General features: G+C 34.0%; 3 protein-coding genes across 3 annotated transcripts; 1 reads left to right on the top strand and 2 right to left on the bottom strand.

The window, feature by feature from the left end:
- Positions 1–488: 488 nt before the first annotated feature.
- LOC107889332 (calcium-dependent protein kinase 7) lies at positions 489–4,979 on the top strand. The gene is made up of 9 exons (XM_016813708.2): positions 489–774; positions 1,138–1,697; positions 2,562–2,685; positions 2,832–2,975; positions 3,204–3,356; positions 3,440–3,555; positions 3,656–3,823; positions 4,124–4,351; positions 4,445–4,979. Exons 2-9 carry the CDS (start codon positions 1,182–1,184, stop codon positions 4,589–4,591), a joined length of 1,596 nt encoding a protein of 531 aa, XP_016669197.1. The 5' UTR covers positions 489–774; positions 1,138–1,181; the 3' UTR covers positions 4,592–4,979.
- A 13,551-nt stretch (positions 4,980–18,530) lies between these two features.
- On the bottom strand, positions 18,531–18,940 carry LOC107889331 (photosystem II 5 kDa protein, chloroplastic-like). Its single transcript, XM_016813707.2, has one exon. It carries the CDS (start codon positions 18,938–18,940, stop codon positions 18,614–18,616), a length of 327 nt encoding a protein of 108 aa, XP_016669196.1. The 3' UTR covers positions 18,531–18,613.
- On the bottom strand, positions 18,531–21,708 carry LOC107889330 (40S ribosomal protein S2-4). Its single transcript, XM_016813706.2, has 2 exons — positions 20,959–21,708; positions 18,531–19,893 (listed from the first exon to the last, which is right to left on the bottom strand). Exons 1-2 carry the CDS (start codon positions 21,604–21,606, stop codon positions 19,735–19,737), a joined length of 807 nt encoding a protein of 268 aa, XP_016669195.1. The 5' UTR covers positions 21,607–21,708; the 3' UTR covers positions 18,531–19,734.
- Between the last annotated feature and the right edge of the window lie 1,729 nt (positions 21,709–23,437).

Here is a 23,437-nt window from a genome sequence, read left to right as displayed (position 1 = left end):
GTTGAACTCAATCTAAACCTGGCCTAGGCGATGCACACCCTAATTTCAAACATCCTTTGTATCTCACAAAGGTACCCTAACTTAAACATAAGCACGGAAAAGTCCAAGCAAAGATGCCAAAATTTGACCTAAACAATGTTCTTAAGTTTGGATTAATCTAAAAGGTTGCATTATAAAAATCTTAATAATCATTCATAAAAAATCAGGGGCTTTAAACTTTTAAACTCTTATCAGCCTCCAAATTTCCACTTGAATTTGGTAAGTCCATCTCCTTCACCTATCTTTCATTTTTTTTTTCCATTTCATTTAGAACTAATATATATATATTGATGAAAAGTACTTTTATCTTCTTTTTTTTCTCTAAGCAGAAAACTTCCATTTGGAATTAACAATAAATAAAGAGAATTTTCACCTTTTTTTTATTTTTTTATTTTGAAGTTTGGGTAATTTGCAACAAAGTAATAAAAGAAATACAAAAAAATCAACATATGTAGAGTAAAAAAAAGAAAACAGAAGCGACTTCTTCTTCTGTCTCTCTCTTATTTGATTCGAAGAGAGAGAAAAAAAGGAGAGAGAGAAAGTCTTTGCAAGAGAGAGCTTTGACTCTTTAATCTCTTTCTTTTAGCGGCATTGATTGAATCTCCTTCCTTTCACATTTCACCCCTAAAAAATAGAAAACCTTGTCATTTTGCTGGGCACTGGAAGGGGTTCCATTTTCAAAACCCTGCTGGGTTACTTCAGATTTCTCAGTGCTCAAATTTGTTAGAGAAAAAGGTGGGTTAGTTAAAAATGTTTTGCTTTTGTTATTTATTGTCTTTGTTTTAGTTGATCCCCTTTTTTGACAGATTTTCTGGGACTTCTTTTTTCTTGTTGGAGAGGGTTGTTTGGACTTAGTTGATAATTTTATTTTTCTGTTTTCTGGGTTGGTTTTTGTATGTGAAATACCTTTCATAGTTCCAATCTTCCAACTTTTGGAGTTTCTTTAATTTTTACTTTTGCAGAAAAATTCAATTCGAAATTACCTTATGCTGTGGATCTAAGCTTTTGACTTTGGCTATCTATGGTTACCTCTTAAGAATCTGAATTTGGTTCCTTATTTCGTCCGTTTAGCTTACGGGAGTTTTCATGAAATTTCAGGAAATTTCGAAAATAGTTGAGAGCCGTTGCCTTGATTTTGATTCATGGGAAATTGCTGTGCGACTCCTGGTTCTCCTGTTGAGAAGAACAAGAAAGGGCAAAAAAAGAACAAAGCGAACCCATTTTATGGAGATGAATATGCTGTCTCCAATGGATCTGCTACTACCTTCAAGCTAAGGGTTTTGAAGGAACTCACTGGTCAAGATATTTCATCTCAATATGATCTGGGTCGTGAGCTGGGGCGTGGTGAATTCGGGGTAACATATCTGTGCACCGATGTGAACACAGGTGAGAAATATGCTTGTAAATCGATATCCAAGAAGAAACTCAGGACTGCTGTGGATATTGAGGATGTGAGGAGGGAGGTAGAGATTATGAAGCATTTGCCCAAGCATACTAATATCGTGACATTGAAGGATACTTATGAGGATGATGATGCTGTTCATATTGTAATGGAACTGTGTGAGGGAGGAGAGTTGTTTGACAGGATTGTTGCAAGGGGACACTACACTGAACGGGCTGCTGCAGTGGTTATGAGGACGATTGTCGAAGTTGTTCAGGTTGAATTCTGAACTATATATATGTTGTTGAATTGGCATAGTCTTGCATTCTATGTATGGTCTTACGTGAGGTCAGTTAGGAAATACTAGTGATCCAATTCAGTAAAACTAATATCCCATTGGCATATAGCTCATTATAAAATTATTGTGTAAAGCAAACAATTTACAAACTTCAAAACTTGTTTTTAGGATTATATTTATGTAAACATACATAGGTTTACAAAAAAAAGTTCACACATTCCAATAAATTGTATATCGTTTCTACTAAGCGAACTGGAGAAAACTACCCCTATTGAATGAGGTATTACAGAGGTAGCGAATTGTGTTCTAGTTTCTGTTCCTCATATGGGAATGATCTGCTTTCTTGGTAACATTGATTTTTCATATGTTTGCTGTAAAACGAGTTTAAGACTTTTAACATTACAGGAACCCCAGGTCTAGTTTTTCAATTTAGTTTCTAAATATGTTTTCAATGATAAATGGGCCTCTTTGAAGTGAAATTATATACTCAATCCATTTATTTGGTTCATTTTAGGTGGTTTGGTGTATAATCTATCTTTTTGATGTTATGTTTTGTACTTGATAACCCATTTGGTAGATTGAATCTTGTCATTTCATATAAAAGCCACATATGTGTACAAGTCCACGCATTCCTTCTGATTGCTTAACAGTTATTTGTGAGAAAAAGATAATTTTTAATAGTTCAAGGTAGATAATAAAGAAATGAACTCTTATATGTACTTCAACTTCTTTTCTGGTTTCCCCTTATTGGTATGCAATTGCACACACTTTTCTCTGTCTGGATAATGGTACTTTTATTTCAGGTGAAGATAAATAACTGGTTGTATTACATTTATGTTGCAGATGTGTCATAAACATGGAGTAATGCATCGTGATCTCAAACCAGAGAATTTTCTGTTTGGAAATAAGAAGGAAAATGCGCCATTGAAGGCAATTGATTTTGGGTTGTCAGTCTTCTTTAAACCTGGTATTGCATATTAACTATTGGCTATCTCAACGTTATAAGTGTTTTTGTACTTTTCCAATCTTTGGTGGAAATTAATTTAGGACTGCTTCAGTTATCTCCTTTTTATATTTATGCTCAAGCAGCTCAAGAATGCTCTCTTTTAACAGGTGAACGATTCAATGAGATTGTGGGAAGCCCATATTACATGGCTCCAGAGGTTCTTAAACGTAATTATGGTCCAGAGGTTGATGTCTGGAGCGCTGGAGTTATCCTCTATATTTTACTTTGTGGTGTGCCACCATTCTGGGCAGGTTTGTCTTTCTATGAGATCATGAAGGTTATATCTTGAGATAGATATAGAGACAATGTGTGCATCCAGAGTACGGATAAAGAAAAGAGAGATATAAAGAAAAAAATTTTAAATTATCTTTAATATTATGTATCAGGAGTTTGATGTATTCTTTTGCATACGGTTCACTATCTGCTCTTTTACTTTTAGAAAAATAGATATAAACTACATTTCTCGTGTTTGCATACAGAGACTGAGCAGGGGGTGGCACAAGCAATTATTCGCTCTGTTATTGACTTTAAGAGGGACCCATGGCCTAAGGTTTCAGATAATGCAAAGGACCTTGTAAAGAAAATGCTTAATCCTGATCCAAAGCAGCGTCTTACAGCACTGGAAGTGCTTGGTAACCTTCTATAAATGTTACATGCTTTATATGTTGATATATATTTTATATGCATGAAAAATCATCCCATCTATTGTATGCAGAACATCCATGGCTACAAAATGCCAAGAAAGCACCCAATGTTCCATTGGGTGAGACTGTGAAAGCTAGGCTCAAACAATTTTCTGTAATGAACAAGCTGAAGAAGAGAGCACTAAGGGTAATAATCCAAATAGCTGTTGTAGTTTTCATGCTTTTAAGTTGCATGGACCTATAGTTTCTACATTTAATGACTGTACTGTAATTAATTTGATTTCCAGGTGATTGCTGAGCATTTGTCAGTTGAGGAAGTAGCTGGCATAAAAGAGGCTTTTGATGTTATGGACACTGGAAAACGAGGTAAAATAAACCTTGAGGAGCTTCGGATGGGGTTGCAAAAGCTTGGCCAACAGATTCCTGATGCAGATTTGCAGATCCTAGTGGAAGCTGTAAGATTATATGACCCTTGTATTTTATTTCTGATCCCTGCCTATCTAAGAACTTATGACTAATGCAACCGGTATGTGTGGTTGTGGGATTGGAGGATGATTGAAAGTAGGCTCCTACATGCTCTACTGTTCCGTTGGATTCTTCTCCTTTTGGGGGACAGTTCTTGCATGAACTCTATATTCCGCTCCTTCATTCTGTTGCATAAAGTCTGTTTACACAGACCATATCATGTCCTATAACGTTTCATATTTAAAACTTCTAGTTTCATCAATGTAATAACTGCAATCTGCTTTTAACAGGCTGATGTTGATGGTGATGGAACTCTGAATTATGGGGAGTTTGTAGCAGTTTCAGTTCACCTCAGGAAAATGGCGAACGATGAGCACTTGCATAAAGCTTTTGCCTTCTTTGATCTAAATCAAAGTGGTTTCCTAGAGATAGAAGATCTGCGAGATTCCTTAAACGATGAAGTTGATACCAGTGAGGAAGTTATCAATGCCATTATGCATGATGTTGATACTGACAAGGTGACAATCATCTCAAAACCACTTGAACCAAAACATCTCCAAATCGTTAATCCCATTTAATTGGAAGTTAAAGCTTATTCTTTTATGTTGTAGGATGGGCGCATAAGTTACGAGGAGTTTGTTGCAATGATGAAAGCTGGTACTGATTGGAGAAAAGCATCCAGACAATATTCACGCGAAAGATTCAACAGTCTAAGCTTGAAGTTGATGAGAGATGGTTCATTGCAATTAGGCAATTGAGTACAAGTCTAATGGAAATGAATGAATCAAAGAGCAGTAAGTACCCTTGCTGTGGAAGGGGGGAAAAAGAGGGAAAAACAAAGATTATCCTTGATTTTTGTTTGGTTGAATATCGGTCAATTTCTTTTTAATTTTCCAATTTGTTGTCAAGTGGAACCTTTGAGGTGGATAGTGTTAGGTTGATGTCATGTGTTATATATAGTATGATGAATTCGGAATCATTGTGATGAATTAGTAGTTGAAGAACTTAGATGGAAATCTGAAGTGATGGTTAAATATGATCCACAATTTTGGTTGTGGTTGTAAATATGAATGTGACTTAGGCTTTAGTCGACAGTCTGTCAACATGTCTTTATCGTTAAGAAAAGAAGTCTCTGTATCTCTGGTATTCAATTTGTCTGTTTCAATTGCTTTCATTGTGCTGTCTGTTAAAAGATACAACTACTTTGAGCTTTTTAGGTAATTCCTAGATTTATTTTATTATCCAAGTCATCATGGAATGTCCAATCTTACTTGAATCTAAAGGTAGTTGCCTAATGATGTTATGTGCATGATTTTGGTGAATTTTTCGCATTCTTTTATCATGCTTGTTCATGAGTGGATTCAATAAAGTATGCATCAACTAATTGAGGAAACTTGCTTACTAATGCATCCTAGAGCAGTTGACCAAACTCATTTTAACCACTGCTTCAAAGATTTTAATACAACGTTAGTCGAGTAAATTCTATTTCACTAAATTCCACGCCCTTCAAATGGGAGCCTGGAGTGATTCAACTGTATGAACACCATGGTCTCAACCCAATAAATCCATCCAGATATTTATTTTCGGTTTAATTTTTCCAATTTTTTTGAGGATGAGAATACATAAATAGTTATGAAAATGATTTTTTTCCTTGCCAAGTTCCAAAAGGACAGACTTAGTCTGTTGGGAAGAATTTTTCTTTTTTTTTTAAAATCGAATCAATGATCGTATTGTTGTTGGTTCAATGGATTTGATTTTTTTTTTAAATTTAAAATTTAAAAATTAATAAAAATGGGTATATGACTGTTATTCGATCAAGATCCAATTAATTAATATAGGGTTATTATTCCATAAACAAGTAATGGAGTCTTTTAACATGTCTCTTTGAGTGTCATTTGGCGTATTAAAAAAATTTGAGTGAAACACTAATATCGACGGTTGAAAAAAAGGTTAATGAGAAAGTCAAAGTAAATTAAAGGTTTTCTACCCTAAAATACTACCAACTCACGAATAGAGTTTTCACTCAAAAGTCAGACCAAAAACTTTCTGATTCTTGTTCTTTCAATCAGCTTCTTTTTTCGTTCTTTTAATCCTCTCTCTATATATATACAATCAAACTTGATTTTCTCTCTCTCTCTCTCTCTATATATATATATGTTTTTATTTATATACACGATGTAGGGTTTAAATATTTGTCATAACTAGAATTAAGGAGGTTCTTATATATATTATGTTATCAGACTAAATTACCGTTACCTTGTTGACATGGATGCTGGTAGCATGTTGTGTCATCTACTCATCTTCCCTTGTAAGGGTTTGTAGCATATTGTTAGTTTTACTGTATTTGTTACAGCCATGATTATCAAGTTAAATGAGGAATTTATTCTAGGTTAATAATAACTACTAGGTAGAGCTAAATAGGAGTTACAGACTACATGCTTTTAATTTGAATATTTCATATTGTGTGATAAGGTAATATTGTTTCTTTTCACTTTAAAGAAGTGCCTCTTGTCATGTGATTTAAATAATTATGTTATTATTTAAGGATTAAAACGTACAACAATTTTGTACAAGATTTGATGGAAACAAATAAAATTGAAGAAGATGAACAGTTGAAGTTATACCAGAATCATATGTTAGAATATTTTCAAAATATATATAATGTTTCAATAATTGCAAATTAACCAAAAAGAATAATTATGTTTATGGCTAAAGATATGACTATTCATTTAGGTAATTATATCCTTATAAAGAGATATGGGACCTCTATAAATAGGAGTGAAATTTTATTTGCAGGATACACTAGAAAATACATCAAAAGTTTCTTTATATTTTTCTACCATCTTTTATATTCCTAGATTGTTTTATAAAAAATTACTACAAAAATTCATTATAGAAATTAAGATTGTTGTGGATTGTTTCCGTCAGTACAAAATGTCAACAGTCATTGAATTTCATTATATTCTCGAAGTTTATTTGTCAATAACTCTTTTGCACACCATAACAAAGTTGGAGGTAATAAAACCTTAAAAAAGTGGCCTTGATACATGCTTTGAAACTTCCTTTAATTTCTCATAAATTTATTTTTATCTCCATTCATCAACACCATATGTTAGTATGAAATTTGAGTCATACCCAACAATGTTATAATAGCTATGTGAGAGTCAAAGGTTTTGGCATATGTAAAAATCAGATTTTTGGATCAAGAACAAGTAAAGAAATGACTGCTCAAGAATTTGTTTGTTCGAAAGTTGTGAGGGAAAAAAAAAATTTACTTTGAGAGAGAAGATAGAGTTCATGCAACATCGGAAGAAACAAGAGAAGGTTGTAAGGAAATGATTCTAATATCCAAGAAAGAAGGAAAATGGGTTATTTCTCGATTTCATGCAGAACACAACCATGTACTAGTTTCGCCAAATAGCACAAAATTTATTTATTTATATAGAACACTGTTATGGTGTTTGTTATTACCGATCCGTTACTCAATTATCTAACTAGGACCGACTTGTGGCCTACATAGTTCGCATATGGGAGTTTGTACGTGATGAGTTAGGATCCTCTTGTGAACTAGCACGGGATGGGTTCGCACCATCATGTAGGCGCATCCCCATATTGAGAACACGTATTAATTTTATAATAGAGTACGTATTGACATACTTAGGATGTCACATTTAAGAATAAAAATCGCATCATATAAATAGAGAATTTAACACCCTTTAGAAGACAGACACACTAACCATTCAACAATAACAAAAAATAAAAAAGATCTCATGCATATTCTTGATGAGTTTGGTATTCATCCAAGTAAGATAGTTTCTGTTCTATCTCATGAATCCGGTGGGCTTGATAATCTTAATATGACTGACCGTGATGTTTTTGGGCTTGATAATCTTAATATGACTGACCGTGATGTTTTTGATAATTTAAGTCGTAAAAGAAAAATGCAATTGGAGAAAGGAGATGCTCAAATCATGTTAGATTATTTTCATAACTGTCAATCAAAAAATCCGGGTCTTTTCTAAGCTATTCAAACCGATGTTGATGGTTGCCTTGCAAATTGTTTTTGGGCAGATGCAAGATCTAGAATGACTTATAAGCATTTTGGTGATGTGGTAGCATTTTATCCTACTTATTTAACGAATAGGATGTTGTTTGTTCCCTTTGCTGGGTAAATCATCATTATCAACCTATTTTATTTGGGTGTGCTTTATTATGAGATGAAATTGAAAAAACATTCATTTGGTTATTAAAGACTTGGCTCGAAGCTATGCATGGATGCCCACCATCAATAATCATCACGGACCATGATGCTGCAATTACAAATGCAGTTGCAAAAGTTGTCTCATACTGCCCACCATTTTTGCATGTGGCATATTGAGAAGAAATTTTCTCAAATTTTGAGTCATGGTTATCATTAGAATGTTGATTTTAAGGAGTTCGATAGTTGCATTCATAATACATTTACACCGGATGAATTTGACTATGCTTGGATCAGAATTATTCCAACATATAATTTACATAATATTTCATGGTTGGAAAAAATTTACTCTATCCATGAGAAGTGGGTACCAGGTTTTTAACGTAACACATTTCGTGCTGGGATGCCAACAACTCAAAGAACTGAAAGCTTGAATAAGTTCTTCAGGGATTAGGTCAATGTTAGTACTTCAGTGAGTACAAATTTCAAGACTATGAACTCATAACCGATTTTGATAACATTATATCCTATGGGAGCGGAGGCCTCTCAAGTATACACTCGAAAAGTTATTTAGATGTTTCAAGATGAGTTAGTTCATGCTCAAGAGTATGTTATTGATCGAGTTGGTGTTAGTGATGGTTCAAAAGTATACAAGGTGCATGGGTTTAACAAGGAAAAGTCAATGTACATAATAACCGTTTACGTATCATTAAACAAGTGTTTGTAATTGTCACAAGTTTGAATTCATAAGAATTTTATGTTGACATGTGTTAATGGTTTTCATAAAGAATAAAAAATACAGAACGTGATTGTTGATAAAGTGAGTGAGCCATCTAGTTTGTGATTTAATAGTGTTATAATACACTCTATAGGACTTTTTGAAAAAGCGTACGATCTTGCAATCCGTGGTATCAAAAGCTTGTTCGATAAATTGGATAATTTAGTCATTGATGAAATTGATGAAGCTAAGAAGTCAATTTCTATTGATGATTCCATAATTATTGAAGACGATATAATTTTGCGAGATCCTGTACATGCTGTCACCAAAGGACATCCTACTTCATTAAGAAAAACAAGTAGCATTGAGGAAAGTAACAAAAAGAGCAAAACATGTTCATTTTGCAATTGCAAATGTCATACAAAGCACACATGTGGCAGGCGTCAACAGCCAAGGTAAGTTATGAAACTTTGTATATTTTTTCCATTGTCTTAGATAAAAATGTTTAATTGGTTTTTGGTTATTGTAGAAGTGAATACAATTCTATCCCAACTTCTTGCAATGTTGATATCAGTGAAGCTTAATTTCCATTCCTATGGGACGTTAGTGTTAAAAATAAATATTAAGGGATTTTCAATTTTTGAGGACTCCAAGATTGGTTCAAAGTAAATGGAAGGAAATGAAGAACTTGTTTTTATTGTCCTATTGAAGTTAGACGAGTGAAGGAGATATTTGGAATGGTCTGATGAAATTGAAAAGTAGATAGTTCAATTGTTTAGTGTTTGAAACATTTAATTGCCTATTAGTAGATAGTTCATGTTTAAAATAATGGAGCATTTCATAGACTTCTTGGTTTTGAAGTTAAATGCAAATGATTTATTGATACTGAGGCAAAGAGAAAATGGCCATTGTGACTGCCTTAGTATTGTTGGGGAAAATTGTATATTTGACTAACAAAATCTTACCATGAAAAATTGACTAACAAAAAAGAAAGCAAAAACTTTAATTAAAATCCTGCCCTAAGGGAAAAAAAGAAGAAGAAAGGAACACCTCTCAATTTGATTCCACCAATCGTACGCAAGGAAAGGTAGAATATTGGCAGGAACTTATTTTGAATGTTGTTACATCCCTCACTACATCTTCACTACATCTTCTGTTAATTTGAATCACTGTGTTATGTGAAAGGAAAAAAATCTTAATTAATGAGATACAAGCGTTCCATAAACAATTATAAAAAATTCAAGACAATCAAAATATGCAGCAAATAAATATACTTAAAAATTTTAAAAAAGAAATGTCACAAGCAAAAAAAAAATATATATATATATATATATATATCAACCTCAGCATACCCAACATAAGCAACAAACATTACACAAAAGATCTTCATACTATAAACCTCCCTTCCTTGAATTGTAAAAGAACCCTCCAATCTTACCATACCAAATATTATTACGCCTCAACACTTCAACTAGCAAGAGAAGGCAATGTCGAGCCGGCAAATTATCGATTTTGACTAATTCTATCACTCAAATCCTTAGTTTAAGACTCTTCACAAGTGAATTTAAGATAATGCTAAATATCTTTTTAAATTATTTTATTTTGATAAAATATAAATAAGGTTAGTGGTTGAAAAATATCCTATAAATATATAGTAAAATATTAAAAAATAGATGACATGACGATTTTTGAAAGTTGTTTGTAAAATAAAAAAAAAATACACTATTAATGTATCAAATACTAACTCTAAAAACAAATGGTATCAATCCAAACCCGCTTGTGAATTTTTTTTTTTACTCTATTAACAATGTATAAGATAATTATCCATAAAATAATAGTCCAAATGTCTATCTTTTCGACATGATGTATAAATACCTAATAAATAGGCTTAACCCAATGTTCTTAGCACTTAAAATTTTCTCATAAGATTTTCTTTTTAAGCAATGTAATATCATTGCAACCTGCTAACAGGAACCGAAAATTGGGAATGAGAAAGGTGATGAAGTTGTGGAGGGTTCCTATGGCTAAGGGATGGAAGAGGGAGGGCAAGAGGATGAAGATGAAGAAAGACAGTTATAAATATTATAAAATGATATTTATTTTATTTGTATTTAATATTTAATATAATTCTTTTATTTAATTAAAATAATTAAAATAGCTAAGTGTAAAAAGCACTATACTTTGAAACCAAATTTTATCAAAGCATTTGATTAAATAATAATTAAAGCATGTTGTATGACCTAAGTGGGGAAAAACGTGTGGCTAGTGATGGAACAGAACTCCTACATCAAAGCAAGTATTATTTTGGCTTCATATGTGGCACCGTTTAAGGAGCAATATATATGAGCCCTCGCCACAAAATACATTTTGTGTATCAACAATATTTGAGAACTCACATCCCTCACTTGGTGCTTTGTCATATTTCTTTTAGGTACTTTGAATTTTGAAATTTTATTTTTTTAATGCTATAATTAATGTTAAAAAAGAATAAATTTATATTTGGCACCTAAAGTTTTTTAAAGTTTTTCTTTTTAATTTTTTTAGAGGATTTATAATTTTTAATGATAAATTTAGTAATATTTTTAGTTTAATTCCGTAAACTAATACAAAGTAATATCTAAATATTAATTTAGTAAAAATAAAATTTAATAATTATGATATCTAATACAAATTGTGTATTTAACTTATTTTATTTTTCTTAAATTTTGGTGATTAAGATTATCCCAAAATTAAAAATATTTTTTGAAAAGTAAGCCCCGCATGTGGAACGTGTATATTTTATATAAATATCCCTACCTCGTTATCAACAATTCAGGCTTCACCCTTCTATATTTGTTTCTTTTATGCAAGCTATATATGTATATATTAGTTTTTGAAGGGCTTATCCAACATTGGAACCCCTATTGTAATTATTAACTTGAATTTGCATAATCTCGAATGACATTGTCGTAAACGATGGCACCATTCATCACTTTGCATAATTCTAAATGGCTTCACCATGAATGATAGCACCTTTCCTCAAATTTGCATAATTCTGAGCAGTGTCGATGTGAACAATGGAACCTTTCATCACTTTGTGTAATTTTGAACGGCTTCGCTGTGGACGGTGGCACCTCTCCTGTAATTTTTGTAATCTCAAACTGCTCCACCATGAACGGTGGCCCCATTCATCACTCATGTAATTTCAAATGGTTTCATCGTGAATGGTGGCATCTTTCCTCGATTTTGCGTAATCTTAACGATTTTGCCGTGAATAATGACACCTTTATCACTTTGCGTGATTCTGAACAGCTTTGCCATGAATGGTAGCACCTCTCCTTATATTTATGTAGTCTCGAACAATACCGAACAATTGCACCTACTATCATATTTGCATATCCTAAACAGTTACACCTTGTGTAATCTCGAACAACTATATCAAATGATTGCACCTACTATCATGTTTGCATAATCTTGAATGGTTGCCCCTACTATCACAAAACTCATAAAAGGCATAGCTACACATTTACTGTGAAAAAATAAAATAAAATAAATAAAATAAAATAAAAACACACAAATTTTACGTGGAAACCCTTTCGGGAAAAAAACCACGGGCAGAGGAGAAGAAAATTCACTATGTCGAAAAATTTGAATCAAATACAAGAGGAATAGACTATGTCTATTTATAGGCTTGCAAAGCCATATTCTAGTAGGATTGAAACACCTTATCCTAATCAATATAAAATAGATGGAGTTTAATAAGGTTTAAAAACTTTATTCTGAAAATAAAATAAAAGAAGTCTAGTTCTATATGGATTTTACTTTTATTTTATTTTCCATCGTATTTTATTTAAATAAGAATTTGGGTCACTTAATTCTAACAATCTCCACCTTGACACAAATTCTTAATGAACAAGTTTTTCATCGCGAACTTTCAATAAACAAGTTCTCCACCTCTTCCATAAAACCCCTTAAGGGTTTAACTTTTACAATGAACACCAACCAAGTCTAAGCAATGCTCAAACTTGGTTATAGGAAGTGACTTAGTCATCATATCTGCAGGATTTTCATGAGTACTAATTTTGCTCACAACAATATCACCACGAGCAATAATATCACAAACAAAATGATACCGAATATCAATGTGTTTTGTTCTCTCATGAAACATTTGATCTTTTGTAAGAAAGATGGCACTCTGACTGTCACAAAATACTGTGCTGATTTGAAGGTCTTCATTGAGTTCACTAAATAGTCCCTTCAACCAAATAGCTTCTTTACAAGCCTCAGTAATCGCCATGTATTCAGCTTCAGTGGTAGACAAAGCGACTGTAGTTTGCAAAGTGGCTTTCCTACTAATTGCACAACCTCCGATTGTAAAGACGTAACCTGTGAGAGATCTTCTTCTATCAAGGTCTCCAGTAAAATCAGCATCAACATACCCTATAACTCCATCTTTAGTTCTTCCAAACTGTAAGCAAACATCAGTAGTGCCTCGTAAGTATCTTAAAAATCCGCTGAACTGCTTTTCAATGTTATTTGTCGGGATTTGCCATATATCTACTAACTGCACTGACTGCATATGATAAACCTGGACGTGAACAAACCATAGCATACATGAGAGATCCAACTGCACTAGAGTATGGAACATGTGACATGTACTCAATCTCATCATCTGATTGAGGAGACAAGGCCGATGAAAGTCTGAAATGGGCTGCTAAAGGAGTACTAACAGGTTTAGCACCCTGCATATTGAATCTGCAAAGAACTTTCTCAATGTACCCCTTCTGACTTAGGTACAATTTACTTGCTTTTCTATCTCTGAGAATCTTCATACCAAGTATCTTCTTTGCTGGTCCTAAATCTTTCATCTCAAATTCTTCACTTAGTTGGGCTTTAACCTTTCTTATCTCTCCTTTATCTTTTGCTGCTATCAACATGTCATCAACATAAAGAAGTAGATACACAAAAGAACCATCACTGTTTTTCTTAAAGTAAACACAACTGTCTAAACTACTTCTTTTGAAATCATAAGAAGTCATAAAGGAATCAAACCTCTTGTACCACTGTCTTGGTGACTGTTTCAAACCGTAAAGGGACTTTCTCAGTACATAGTCCTCTTTTTCTGAGACTATAAAACCCTCTGGTTGTTGCATGTAAATATCTTCCTCAAGTTCTCCATGCAGAAATGCAGTTTTTACATCTAACTACTCAAACTCCAAATCATGCATGGCCACAATACCAAGCAAAGCTTGAATCGAACTATGCTTAACAACTGGAGAGAACACATTGTGAAATCCACTCTTGGAATTTGACTGTAACCCTTTGCAACAAGCCTTGCTTTATATCTGGGTTCTTCAACTCCTAGAGTCCCTTCTTTCTTTTTAAACACCCATTTACAACGAACAACATTTTTACCTTTAGGAAGTTTCACAAGGTCTCATGTTATGTTTTTGTGGAGTGATTCCATCTCTTCTTGCATAGCAAACATCCACTTTTCTGAGTCTTCACAGCTAACCGCCTCAAAATAATTAGATGGCTCTTGATTCGCATCTATATCTTTAGTCACATTTAAAGCATAAGCAACTAGATCAACCTCGGTATACTTCTTTGGAGGTTTAATTTCTCTTCTAGTTCTGTTTTTGGCGATAGAGTATTGTGGTGAAGAAGCAAATCTATTCTCAATTTTTGTTCTGACTTGAGGAGTTGACTCTGTATTAATCTGATGCTCCACCTGCTTTTGATTTTCTTTATTGGAAGAGTCTTTAAGAGATAAGTTAGGTAGCATAGCAGTTTCATCAAAAACAACATCTCTGCTAATCACAACTTTTCTATTTTCAGGACACCATAACTTATACCCTTTTACACCAGCTTTATAACTAAGAAAAATGCATCTAATAGATCTCGGTTCCAATTTTCCATTATCAACATGAGCATAGGCAGGACACCCAAAAATCTTTAAATCAGAATAATTAGCAGGATTACCAGACCATACCTCTTGTGGAGTCTTTTTCTCAATGGCAACGGATGGAGATCGGTTGATCAAAAAACATGCAGTAGAGGCCACTTCTGCCCAAAATGCCTTCGGTAAGTTGGCATTTGACAACATACATCGAACCTTCTCCATGATCGTTCTGTTCATTCGTTCTACAACGCCGTTTTGCTGTGGAGTATGACAAACTATCAAGTGTCTTATGATCCCTTCTGACTTGCACAATCTATTAAACTCATCAGAACAAAACTCTAAGCCATTGTTTGTGCGAAGGTATTTTATCTGTTTTCCCTTCTGTTTTTCAATCATAATTTTCCAAGACTTAAATGTGGAAAACACATCGCTTTTCTGCTTCAGGAAAAACACCCAAACTTTTCTGGAAAAAACATCAATAAAGGTTAGCATATAATTAGCTCCACCTCTCAAAGGCACTCTAGATGGCCCCCACAGATCAGAATGAATATACTCCAACATTCCCTTCGTGTTATGGATTCCTCTAGTGAATCGAACTCTCTTTTGCTTCTTAAAAACACAGTGCTCACAGAAATTCAGTTTGCAAGTTCCTTGCCCATTAAGAAGTGCTCTTTTGCTTAATTCTGCCATACCATTCTCACTCATATGCCCTAGGCACATATGCCAAAGTTTAGTAATATCATCATTTGACAAGGAAGAGGAAGCGACAGCTGCATCACCAGTAATAGTAGAACCCTGTAAAACATATAACTTGGCAATCTTTCTCTACCCTTTCATCACAAAAAGGGACCCTTTGGAAATCTTTAAAACCCCACTTTCAGCTGTGTATGTGTACCCTTTTGAATCAAGAGTACTCAACGAAATTAAATTTCTTTTCAATTTTGGAACATGCCGCACGTCACTAAGTGTTCTGACAACTCCATCAAACATCTTAACTTTAATTATTCCAACGCCTGTGATTTTACATGAAGCATTATTTCCCATCAAAACAACACCTTCAGATACTGTTTCGTAAGTTGTAAACCAATCCCGATTGGGACTCATGTAGAAGGTGCAGCCTGAATCAAGTATCCACTCATCGCTTACTTTAGAATCATTGATAGAAACGACTAGAAGTTCACCATCGCTGTAGTCTTCTACAACATCAGCTTCACCGGAATTTTCTGGTTGTTTTCCCTTTTGATTCGCAGCCTCTCTTTTAATCTTATTTTGTAGCTTATAGCACTCAGATTTAATGTGCCCTTTCTTCTTGCAGAAGTTGCAAGTTTTACCTCTGTTTGAAGACTTCGATCTACCCTTAGATTTACCACGAGGATTCCGTTCCCGTGTCCTACCATGATCATCATCAGCATTCTAATCTTGTCTCCCACGAACAATGAGACCCTCTTCCTGAGAGTCGGGTTTAACCACAAGATGCTTCATCTTATCATACGAGGTTAAAGAATCATAAACCTCATCAACTGTGAGAGACTCGCGGCTATATAAAATCGTGTCTCTAAAGGTTGAATAAGACGGGGGCAACGAACAAAGTAGAATCAACACTAGATCTTCCTTATCATACTGAACCTCCATGGCCTCCAAGTTTGAGAGAATTTCTTTAAACACTGTTAAGTGTTCGTGTACAGACGCACCTTCCTCCAAACGATGAGCATAAAGACACTACTTCATATGCAACTTACTTGTTAGAGTTTTCGACATACATATTTGTTTTAGCATCTTCCATAATGCAGCGGCAGTTTTCTCTTTCATCACATCCTGCAAAATTTCGTTGGACAAATGCAGATGTAATTGTGTTAATGCCTTTCGATCCTTACGCTTCTTCTCTTCATCTGTTAATGTCGAAGGCATCTTATCTATCCCTAGCAGGGCATCCTCCAGATCCATCTGTGCAAGAACTGCTTGCATCTTAATTTGCCACAACGTAAATCTGGTGTTGCGATCCAACAGCGAAATTTCATACTTCAAAGACGCCATTACCGTGATCGAGATGAATAACCTGGAAGCTCTAATACCAATTTGTGAAAAAATAAAATAAATAAAATAAAGAACACACAAATTTTACGTGGAAACCCTTCCGGGAAAAAAACCACGGGCAGAGGAGAAAAAAATTCACTATGTCGAAAAATTTGAATCAAATACAAGAGGAATAGACTATGCCTATTTATAGGCTTGCAAAGCCATATTCTAGTAGGATTGAAACACCTTATCCTAATCAATATAAAATAGATCGAGTTTAATAAGGTTTAAAAACCTTATTCTGAAAATAAAATAAAAGAAGTCTAGTTCTATATGAATTTTACTTTTATTTTATTTTCCATCGTATTTTATTTAAATAAGAATTTGGGTCACTTAATTCTAACATTTACTAATATTTGTTCTCCTTTAAAAGCAAGCCTAATTGTAAACGTTTCTTATTCAATGAAGTTGTCAAAGTGAGCAATCAAAGTTGTCATTCATTAAAAAGTTTAGCAAATTCAAGCCCTAGTAAAATCAATGAATAAGGTTAAAATGTATTACTTGTGTGCATAAACATCAAGGAAACAAAACAATTTATATTAAGAATAATATGTTCTCATTCAAATAAATCTAAAAATTACAAAATACAAGCAAAAACGAAAATACAAAAAACTCCTCGCCTAAGCCCATTTAGGTTCTAAGTTTTCAAAGGGTACAGAGCTAGTCACTTTATAACTTTCCCTTCGATTCTAAAGGAGGCAATTGTTATGCCACCTTTCGCTACCCACCAAGATAACCCCTCACTGGGCAGTCTCCGAGAGTACCCCTCATCCAATTGTTATGCCACCCTTCACTACCCATCAAGACAACCTCTTACTAGGCACCCTTTGAAAGAACCCCTTATCCAAGGACAAGTGGGATCGTCTAACACCTGACACTCTAAGGATAGCAGTGTTAAACAGGACAACCTATGACACAAGTAGGACTATGCAATGCATATCATAACAATAATGAACCTACAACAGCAATGCTTGTTGAGCACCTTACCTCTGACACGTAGTTAAGTTGACATGTAGATTGCATGAATGTTTTGTTGTCATGTGTTAGCATTTCATTGGATGAAAATAACAACTAATGCTTGCTATTGAAGTAACATGTTTGAAGGTTTAAACTTTTATGTCAAATTGATATTTTTTTATGATATTTTTTATGTATTACATTGTAAGATGTGTAGTACAAACTTTAATGTTTCAAGCTAACCAAGAAAGGTGAACATAGAGACATAACAGGAGGCACATAAGGAAAGGGGACACGAAGTAACTAATTTAAAAGTTTATTCAACAGTATGATAATAAAAGTATTTTTTTTATACAATATATATTTCTATTTATAATTGCTTCTTAACTTTTAAATTAGATGAGAAACATGTTTAAGTATATTTAAATTCATGTTTTTTAATTACTACAATAATAACTATACTAATTGAACAATATTTGATAAAAAAAAGTTTCTTGAACCCAAACTAAACCTAAAATCTTACTTTAATGGTCTTTCCTAGACTTCAATATGAGAACATTTTGGCTCTATCAATTACTTTGAAGATCCAAATTGTCATCTAATTGCCTCCGAAGTTGTCAAAAAAAAATTTCCACCATAACAATCAAACCATACTTTTAATACTCTCAGCCAGCCTCCACAACAATTAATACAAGTTTAAGAGGCTATCCAAATTAAGGTAACAAACATGTCCCAACACAAACAAATGGCTGCTTCAAAATGCCAAGATTTTAGTAATTGTCACAAAATAATTAGAACCTGAGGCAGTAGAAATTGAAAAGGGAGAGGAATATATTTATATATATATATAAAATAAGGATTCTCCAATAAAAAAGAGATGCCAGTTTTCATACAATTCGGTACATGAATCTCACATACAAATCCACATTAGATACAGAGAAACTTAAGGTTCAGTTCCGACAGATTCTAGCAGTAGGCATTGTGACACAAACAGGAGCATATTTTTTCTTAGCTTCAGCCGTCCCACGTTTAGGCTCTTCTTCTCCCATCGCAACATTTGCAACAGAGCAAGCGGCAGCGGCAGCAGCTGCAAAGATCAATTCCCTCCTCCCATTGCTGCCTTCTTGCTTCATTATTTCCAAGCTGGCCTTGTCTCCTTGGTCGGCGCTGGTCGCCTTGGCCACAATCGCACCTCTGCGAGCAGCTCTTGAAGGAAGTCTAGTCAAACTGGAGCTTGAGCTCGGAAGGAGAGAGGCTGTCATGCTCATTGAAGCCATGTCCGTCTGTGGTATCAAGGGGCGCAGACTCTTTTTAGGTTTGCTTGTGATTGATGAGAAAGCTGGAGTAGTTGTTGATTATATTTTTAGTTAGTCGTGGAATAAGCATTGTTGGTAACCCCTTTATCCATTTCCTTATCCAAAGAAATGCTGCGACAAATGGGTCATTGCCCCGTGTTGCTTTATCTGCAATCTCTTTTGCTTAGTCGTGCTTTATGGATGCCCTTGAAAGCGACCTTTATCGAGTGCCTAATTTGTGAAGCTCATGAGTTTGGCCCAAAGTACCAGATGGATCTATGTTGTATCCGGACGTTTCATGGCAATTTTAGAGAGAAAAATTAAAAGGTGCCTTGAAATATCTCAACAACATAAGCTATAAATTCGGCAGTTCAAAAACCTTTTACCCTAGCTCAAACCAGCTATATCACTAGATATCAATTTCATTAGGCAACTAGCTGTCAAAACTTGTTAACTGAGCATGTTGATCCTTCCGAAGGAGATGCTATCAATGAATTACAAGCACCATACTCAACTGGGCTTCTTTTTCTTTTATTATAAGCAAATGTTATTTGTGGGTTTAATTCATCTCATAATATGCATACGCTGAGAAGGCAAGACATAACTCATATATGAACCATAAGCTTTGAATAAAATCCGGATTGATTAAAACAAAACTTGAGCTTAAATTTCTTATGACAACCGAAGAAGCAAAGAAGTGAACATAGGCATTGTCTTGATAGGCAAAAAAGAAGTTGATATTACTACCCTAGGCACTAAAGCCCTCTTAATCACCATCACACATCCACCCTCTCTGCATCTTCAAGTACAAGAGTCTTCGCTGGCTTTCCCAACAGATCAGTATACTCCTGGAAAGGAGACCTTGCGAAACGAGTCTCCTTCCAGAAATCAGGAGTCAAGAAGCCGTAGGTTTTCAATAGACACTCAAAGGTGGCCTGCATTTTATATTCCAAAATCAACGCATAATCAGACATCACCAATAACTCAACCATCCATCTTTAAAACACATCTTAAACAGCTATCTAGAACCGAAAACAGGCTGATTTCACAATAATTAAATACAAATAACTTCAAGAATAGTTAACAATTTACAAACATATAACCAAACATATAGCCAAAACACCCCTCCCACACACACTACCACAAACAAAATATTTCATTGCAAATAGTATGGAAAACCATACATTCAACATCAATTATAAAGGTGCTGAATCAACAATTGGTATAGAATTTACAACCACAACAATGTAGGGGATTTCAAGACATCAAAGAATATATTGTAAGAAAAATATACAACCTCCAACCAAACTACTGTGCCCTACTCAACAATTGCAAATCATGAGAAAAGGACTCAAATCATTGGTAGGAACATTCAATAAGATTGGCCAGTCTTACAAATAGTCATGTACGCATGTCCACACCCAAATACAGATATTATCAAACCGTTGACTATGATACAATACAGCCAGTGTAAGTTCCTTAGAGAATTAAATTACTCAACTCTTAAGATATCTGCAAAATTCTTAACCATGCATCAATTACCAATTTATTATATTATGACATACAAGGACGTAAATTCAAGATAACATTACTTTTTTAGCATAAAAAGATGAAATATGTTTCGACTAAATCAGCATTTAAGAACCATGGGAACAATTAAAAACCAAAAATATTTGATCACTCGTAAATAATCAATATCCCAAATTTAGAGACAGACAATGTAACAGTAACCACTATCAGTGGAATAGTCAACAATTTCTATCGAATTAATAACCTACATCCCAAATCAAACACATTTGATCAAATAACAAGTAAAGAATCTTGGTACCTAAATAAAAAGTCAACAAATCACTGATAAGCATGGAAGAATTAGAAAAATAAAAAAATTGCTCAAACAATAAAAACCCATTTCCAAATAAATACAAACAAATCCAAAATCAATAGTTAATAACAACAGAAGCCAAGAATTTTAAAAAAAATACTATTAAGAAAGGCAATACCTTAACGAAGTTACCAAGCGTCTTAGTAGAACCCCTAGAAGAAGTAAAAACATCCTCAATTCCAGCAAACTGGAGCACCTTCTTGGGCACCCTAGCAGCCACAATACCGGCACCTCTCGGAGCGGGCACCATCCTAACAGTGACAGACCCACATTTCCCAGTAACTTTGCAGGGCACTGTGTGAGGCTTTCCAATCTTATTCCCCCAATACCCTCTCCTCACCGGTATAACCGACAATTTCGCCAATATTATCGCCCCTCTTATAGCCGTTGCGACTTCTTTGCTACACTTAACTCCCAAGCCGACGTGCCCATTTCCGTCGCCAACGACTACGAAGGCCTTGAAACGGGTACGTTGCCCGGCACGGGTTTGTTTCTGGACTGGAGTGATCTTCATGACCTCATCTTTCAATGAAGGGCCAACGAGTTGGTCGATGATTTGGTACTCTTTGATGGGGAGGGAGTGGAGGTATATTTGCTCAAGGGACGTGATTTTTCCAGTTTTTACCAAACGCCCAAGCTTAGTTACGGGCACCCATTTCTCTTCTTCCTCTCTGCGGCCACGACGCCTTCCTCTTGGGCCACGGTCGGATCTTCCACCAAAGCCACGCCTGAAAGCTCCACGCTCTCCTCCGCCTCTTTCTGCCATTTTGCTATTGGTTTGTATGTGTTTACAAGAGCGAGGGTTTCCTGTCCAATTAAAAGCGGCGATGAGAGCAAGACTTATATTTAACAAGATTCTGAATCTAGGGTTTTAAGAAATGGCTTTCTTTTGATTTTGTTGGTTTTGGGCTAAGCAAAAATGGAATGCTGTTATGATCCAACCCAAAATAACAGTTTACTGCTCAATTACTCTTGGATTAAGCTATACTATTGAACATAGAAGCATTTTGGACTAAATTAAATAGGCTTAATCATTGGATTGGCCCAACTTTTTAGTCGTTATTCATATAAGAACCAAATATTTTTATAGAAGTACTCAAAAGAAAGTCAAACATTTTAAAATAGTCAAATACTTAAATAATAGCTTTTCAAATGTCATATATATTAGGTTTCAAATTATATTTTTTTATTTCTTTATTTTCATTTCAAGTAATATCTTATTTAGTTGTCATGTGTTCTATTCTAAACACATCAACATTCACTTAATTTTTACTAAAAATTAAGCTGATGTGCATGAAAAGCCTTTATTTAAATATTTTTGTAAAGGTTAACCTTTATATGACCATTTTGAAAGGTTTGACATTTATATGAGCAATCCCTAAAATGTTGGGCCCTCATTAAATACTCAAAATATCGTATTAAAGTAGGTTAGGTCTCAGCGAGATTTTTAATTTTTTATTTTTATTTTCAAATTCAAACTTCTTTCTTCTTTAATTATCTAATTCTAATTCTAATTTAATCATGATCTAAATTTATTCTATTGAATTTTCTAGAAATATTAATCTAATTTGTCTCAACCTAAATAATTATTTAGTAATTTTATATATTAAAATTGGCATATTTTTATTTTTAAAAAATCAGAATAAATTAATAGTAATAAACTTGTAAATATATAACATTATTGTTGAGAATAGATTCGAAGGATCAATAACTTAAGGATGTTGTGAAGGGTGAGACCCTTTACCCTATGGTGAAATTGTTTATCATTTCATTTACACGATTTTGATACAATTACCGCTTTGATACAACAATATTGTTAGTATACTAGTACATATTTCATATAAATTCAACATTGATATACTTAATTTCTCGACGTGTCACACTTGAGTTTAATAATTGCTTTTACTTACATAATTTCCTTGTATCAACATTTCAAGATAATCATATATGTACATGTCACGAGACATATTATTCTCTTACTGTTTCTTCATAAGCATATCATTCATTTCGTTATATCATTATTTCATGCACCATAATTTCCATATATTTTATGTATATTTATTTCGGTAATAGCTCATATTAAAATTAACATAAATTAAATTCCATGTACCTATACTTATTTCATTTATCTATCTTCGTAATTATTTCATTCAACTATTTTGTACATATATTTCCATATGACCAATTCTTGTAAACATTTCACAGAACCATTTCATATAACCATTCATCATCTGATACATATTACTTGAATATCAATTGTTCAACTGATGTCATAGCATCTCCCATCCACGGTCTTATTTATCTTCGACATGATGCCATAGTGTCTTTCAACTATGGTCTTACTCATTTTCTGTCAGGTTTCCATGGTATCTTTCAACCATGGTCTTGTTCATTTCATGTTACATTGCCATGTTATCTTTCAACCATGGTCTTATTCATTCCCGTCATGTTGCCATGGTATCTTTCAACCATGGTCTTACACATTTTATATCCTGTTGCCTTGGTATCTTTCAACCATGGTTTTACACATTTCATATCATGTTGCCATGGTGTCTTTCAACCATGGTCTTACACATTTTATATCATGTTGCCATGGT

This window comes from Gossypium hirsutum, chromosome A09, assembly GCF_007990345.1.
Source record: "Gossypium hirsutum isolate 1008001.06 chromosome A09, Gossypium_hirsutum_v2.1, whole genome shotgun sequence".
Lineage (NCBI taxonomy): Eukaryota > Viridiplantae > Streptophyta > Magnoliopsida > Malvales > Malvaceae > Gossypium > Gossypium hirsutum.
This window is presented reverse-complemented; position numbering and strand designations above follow the sequence as displayed.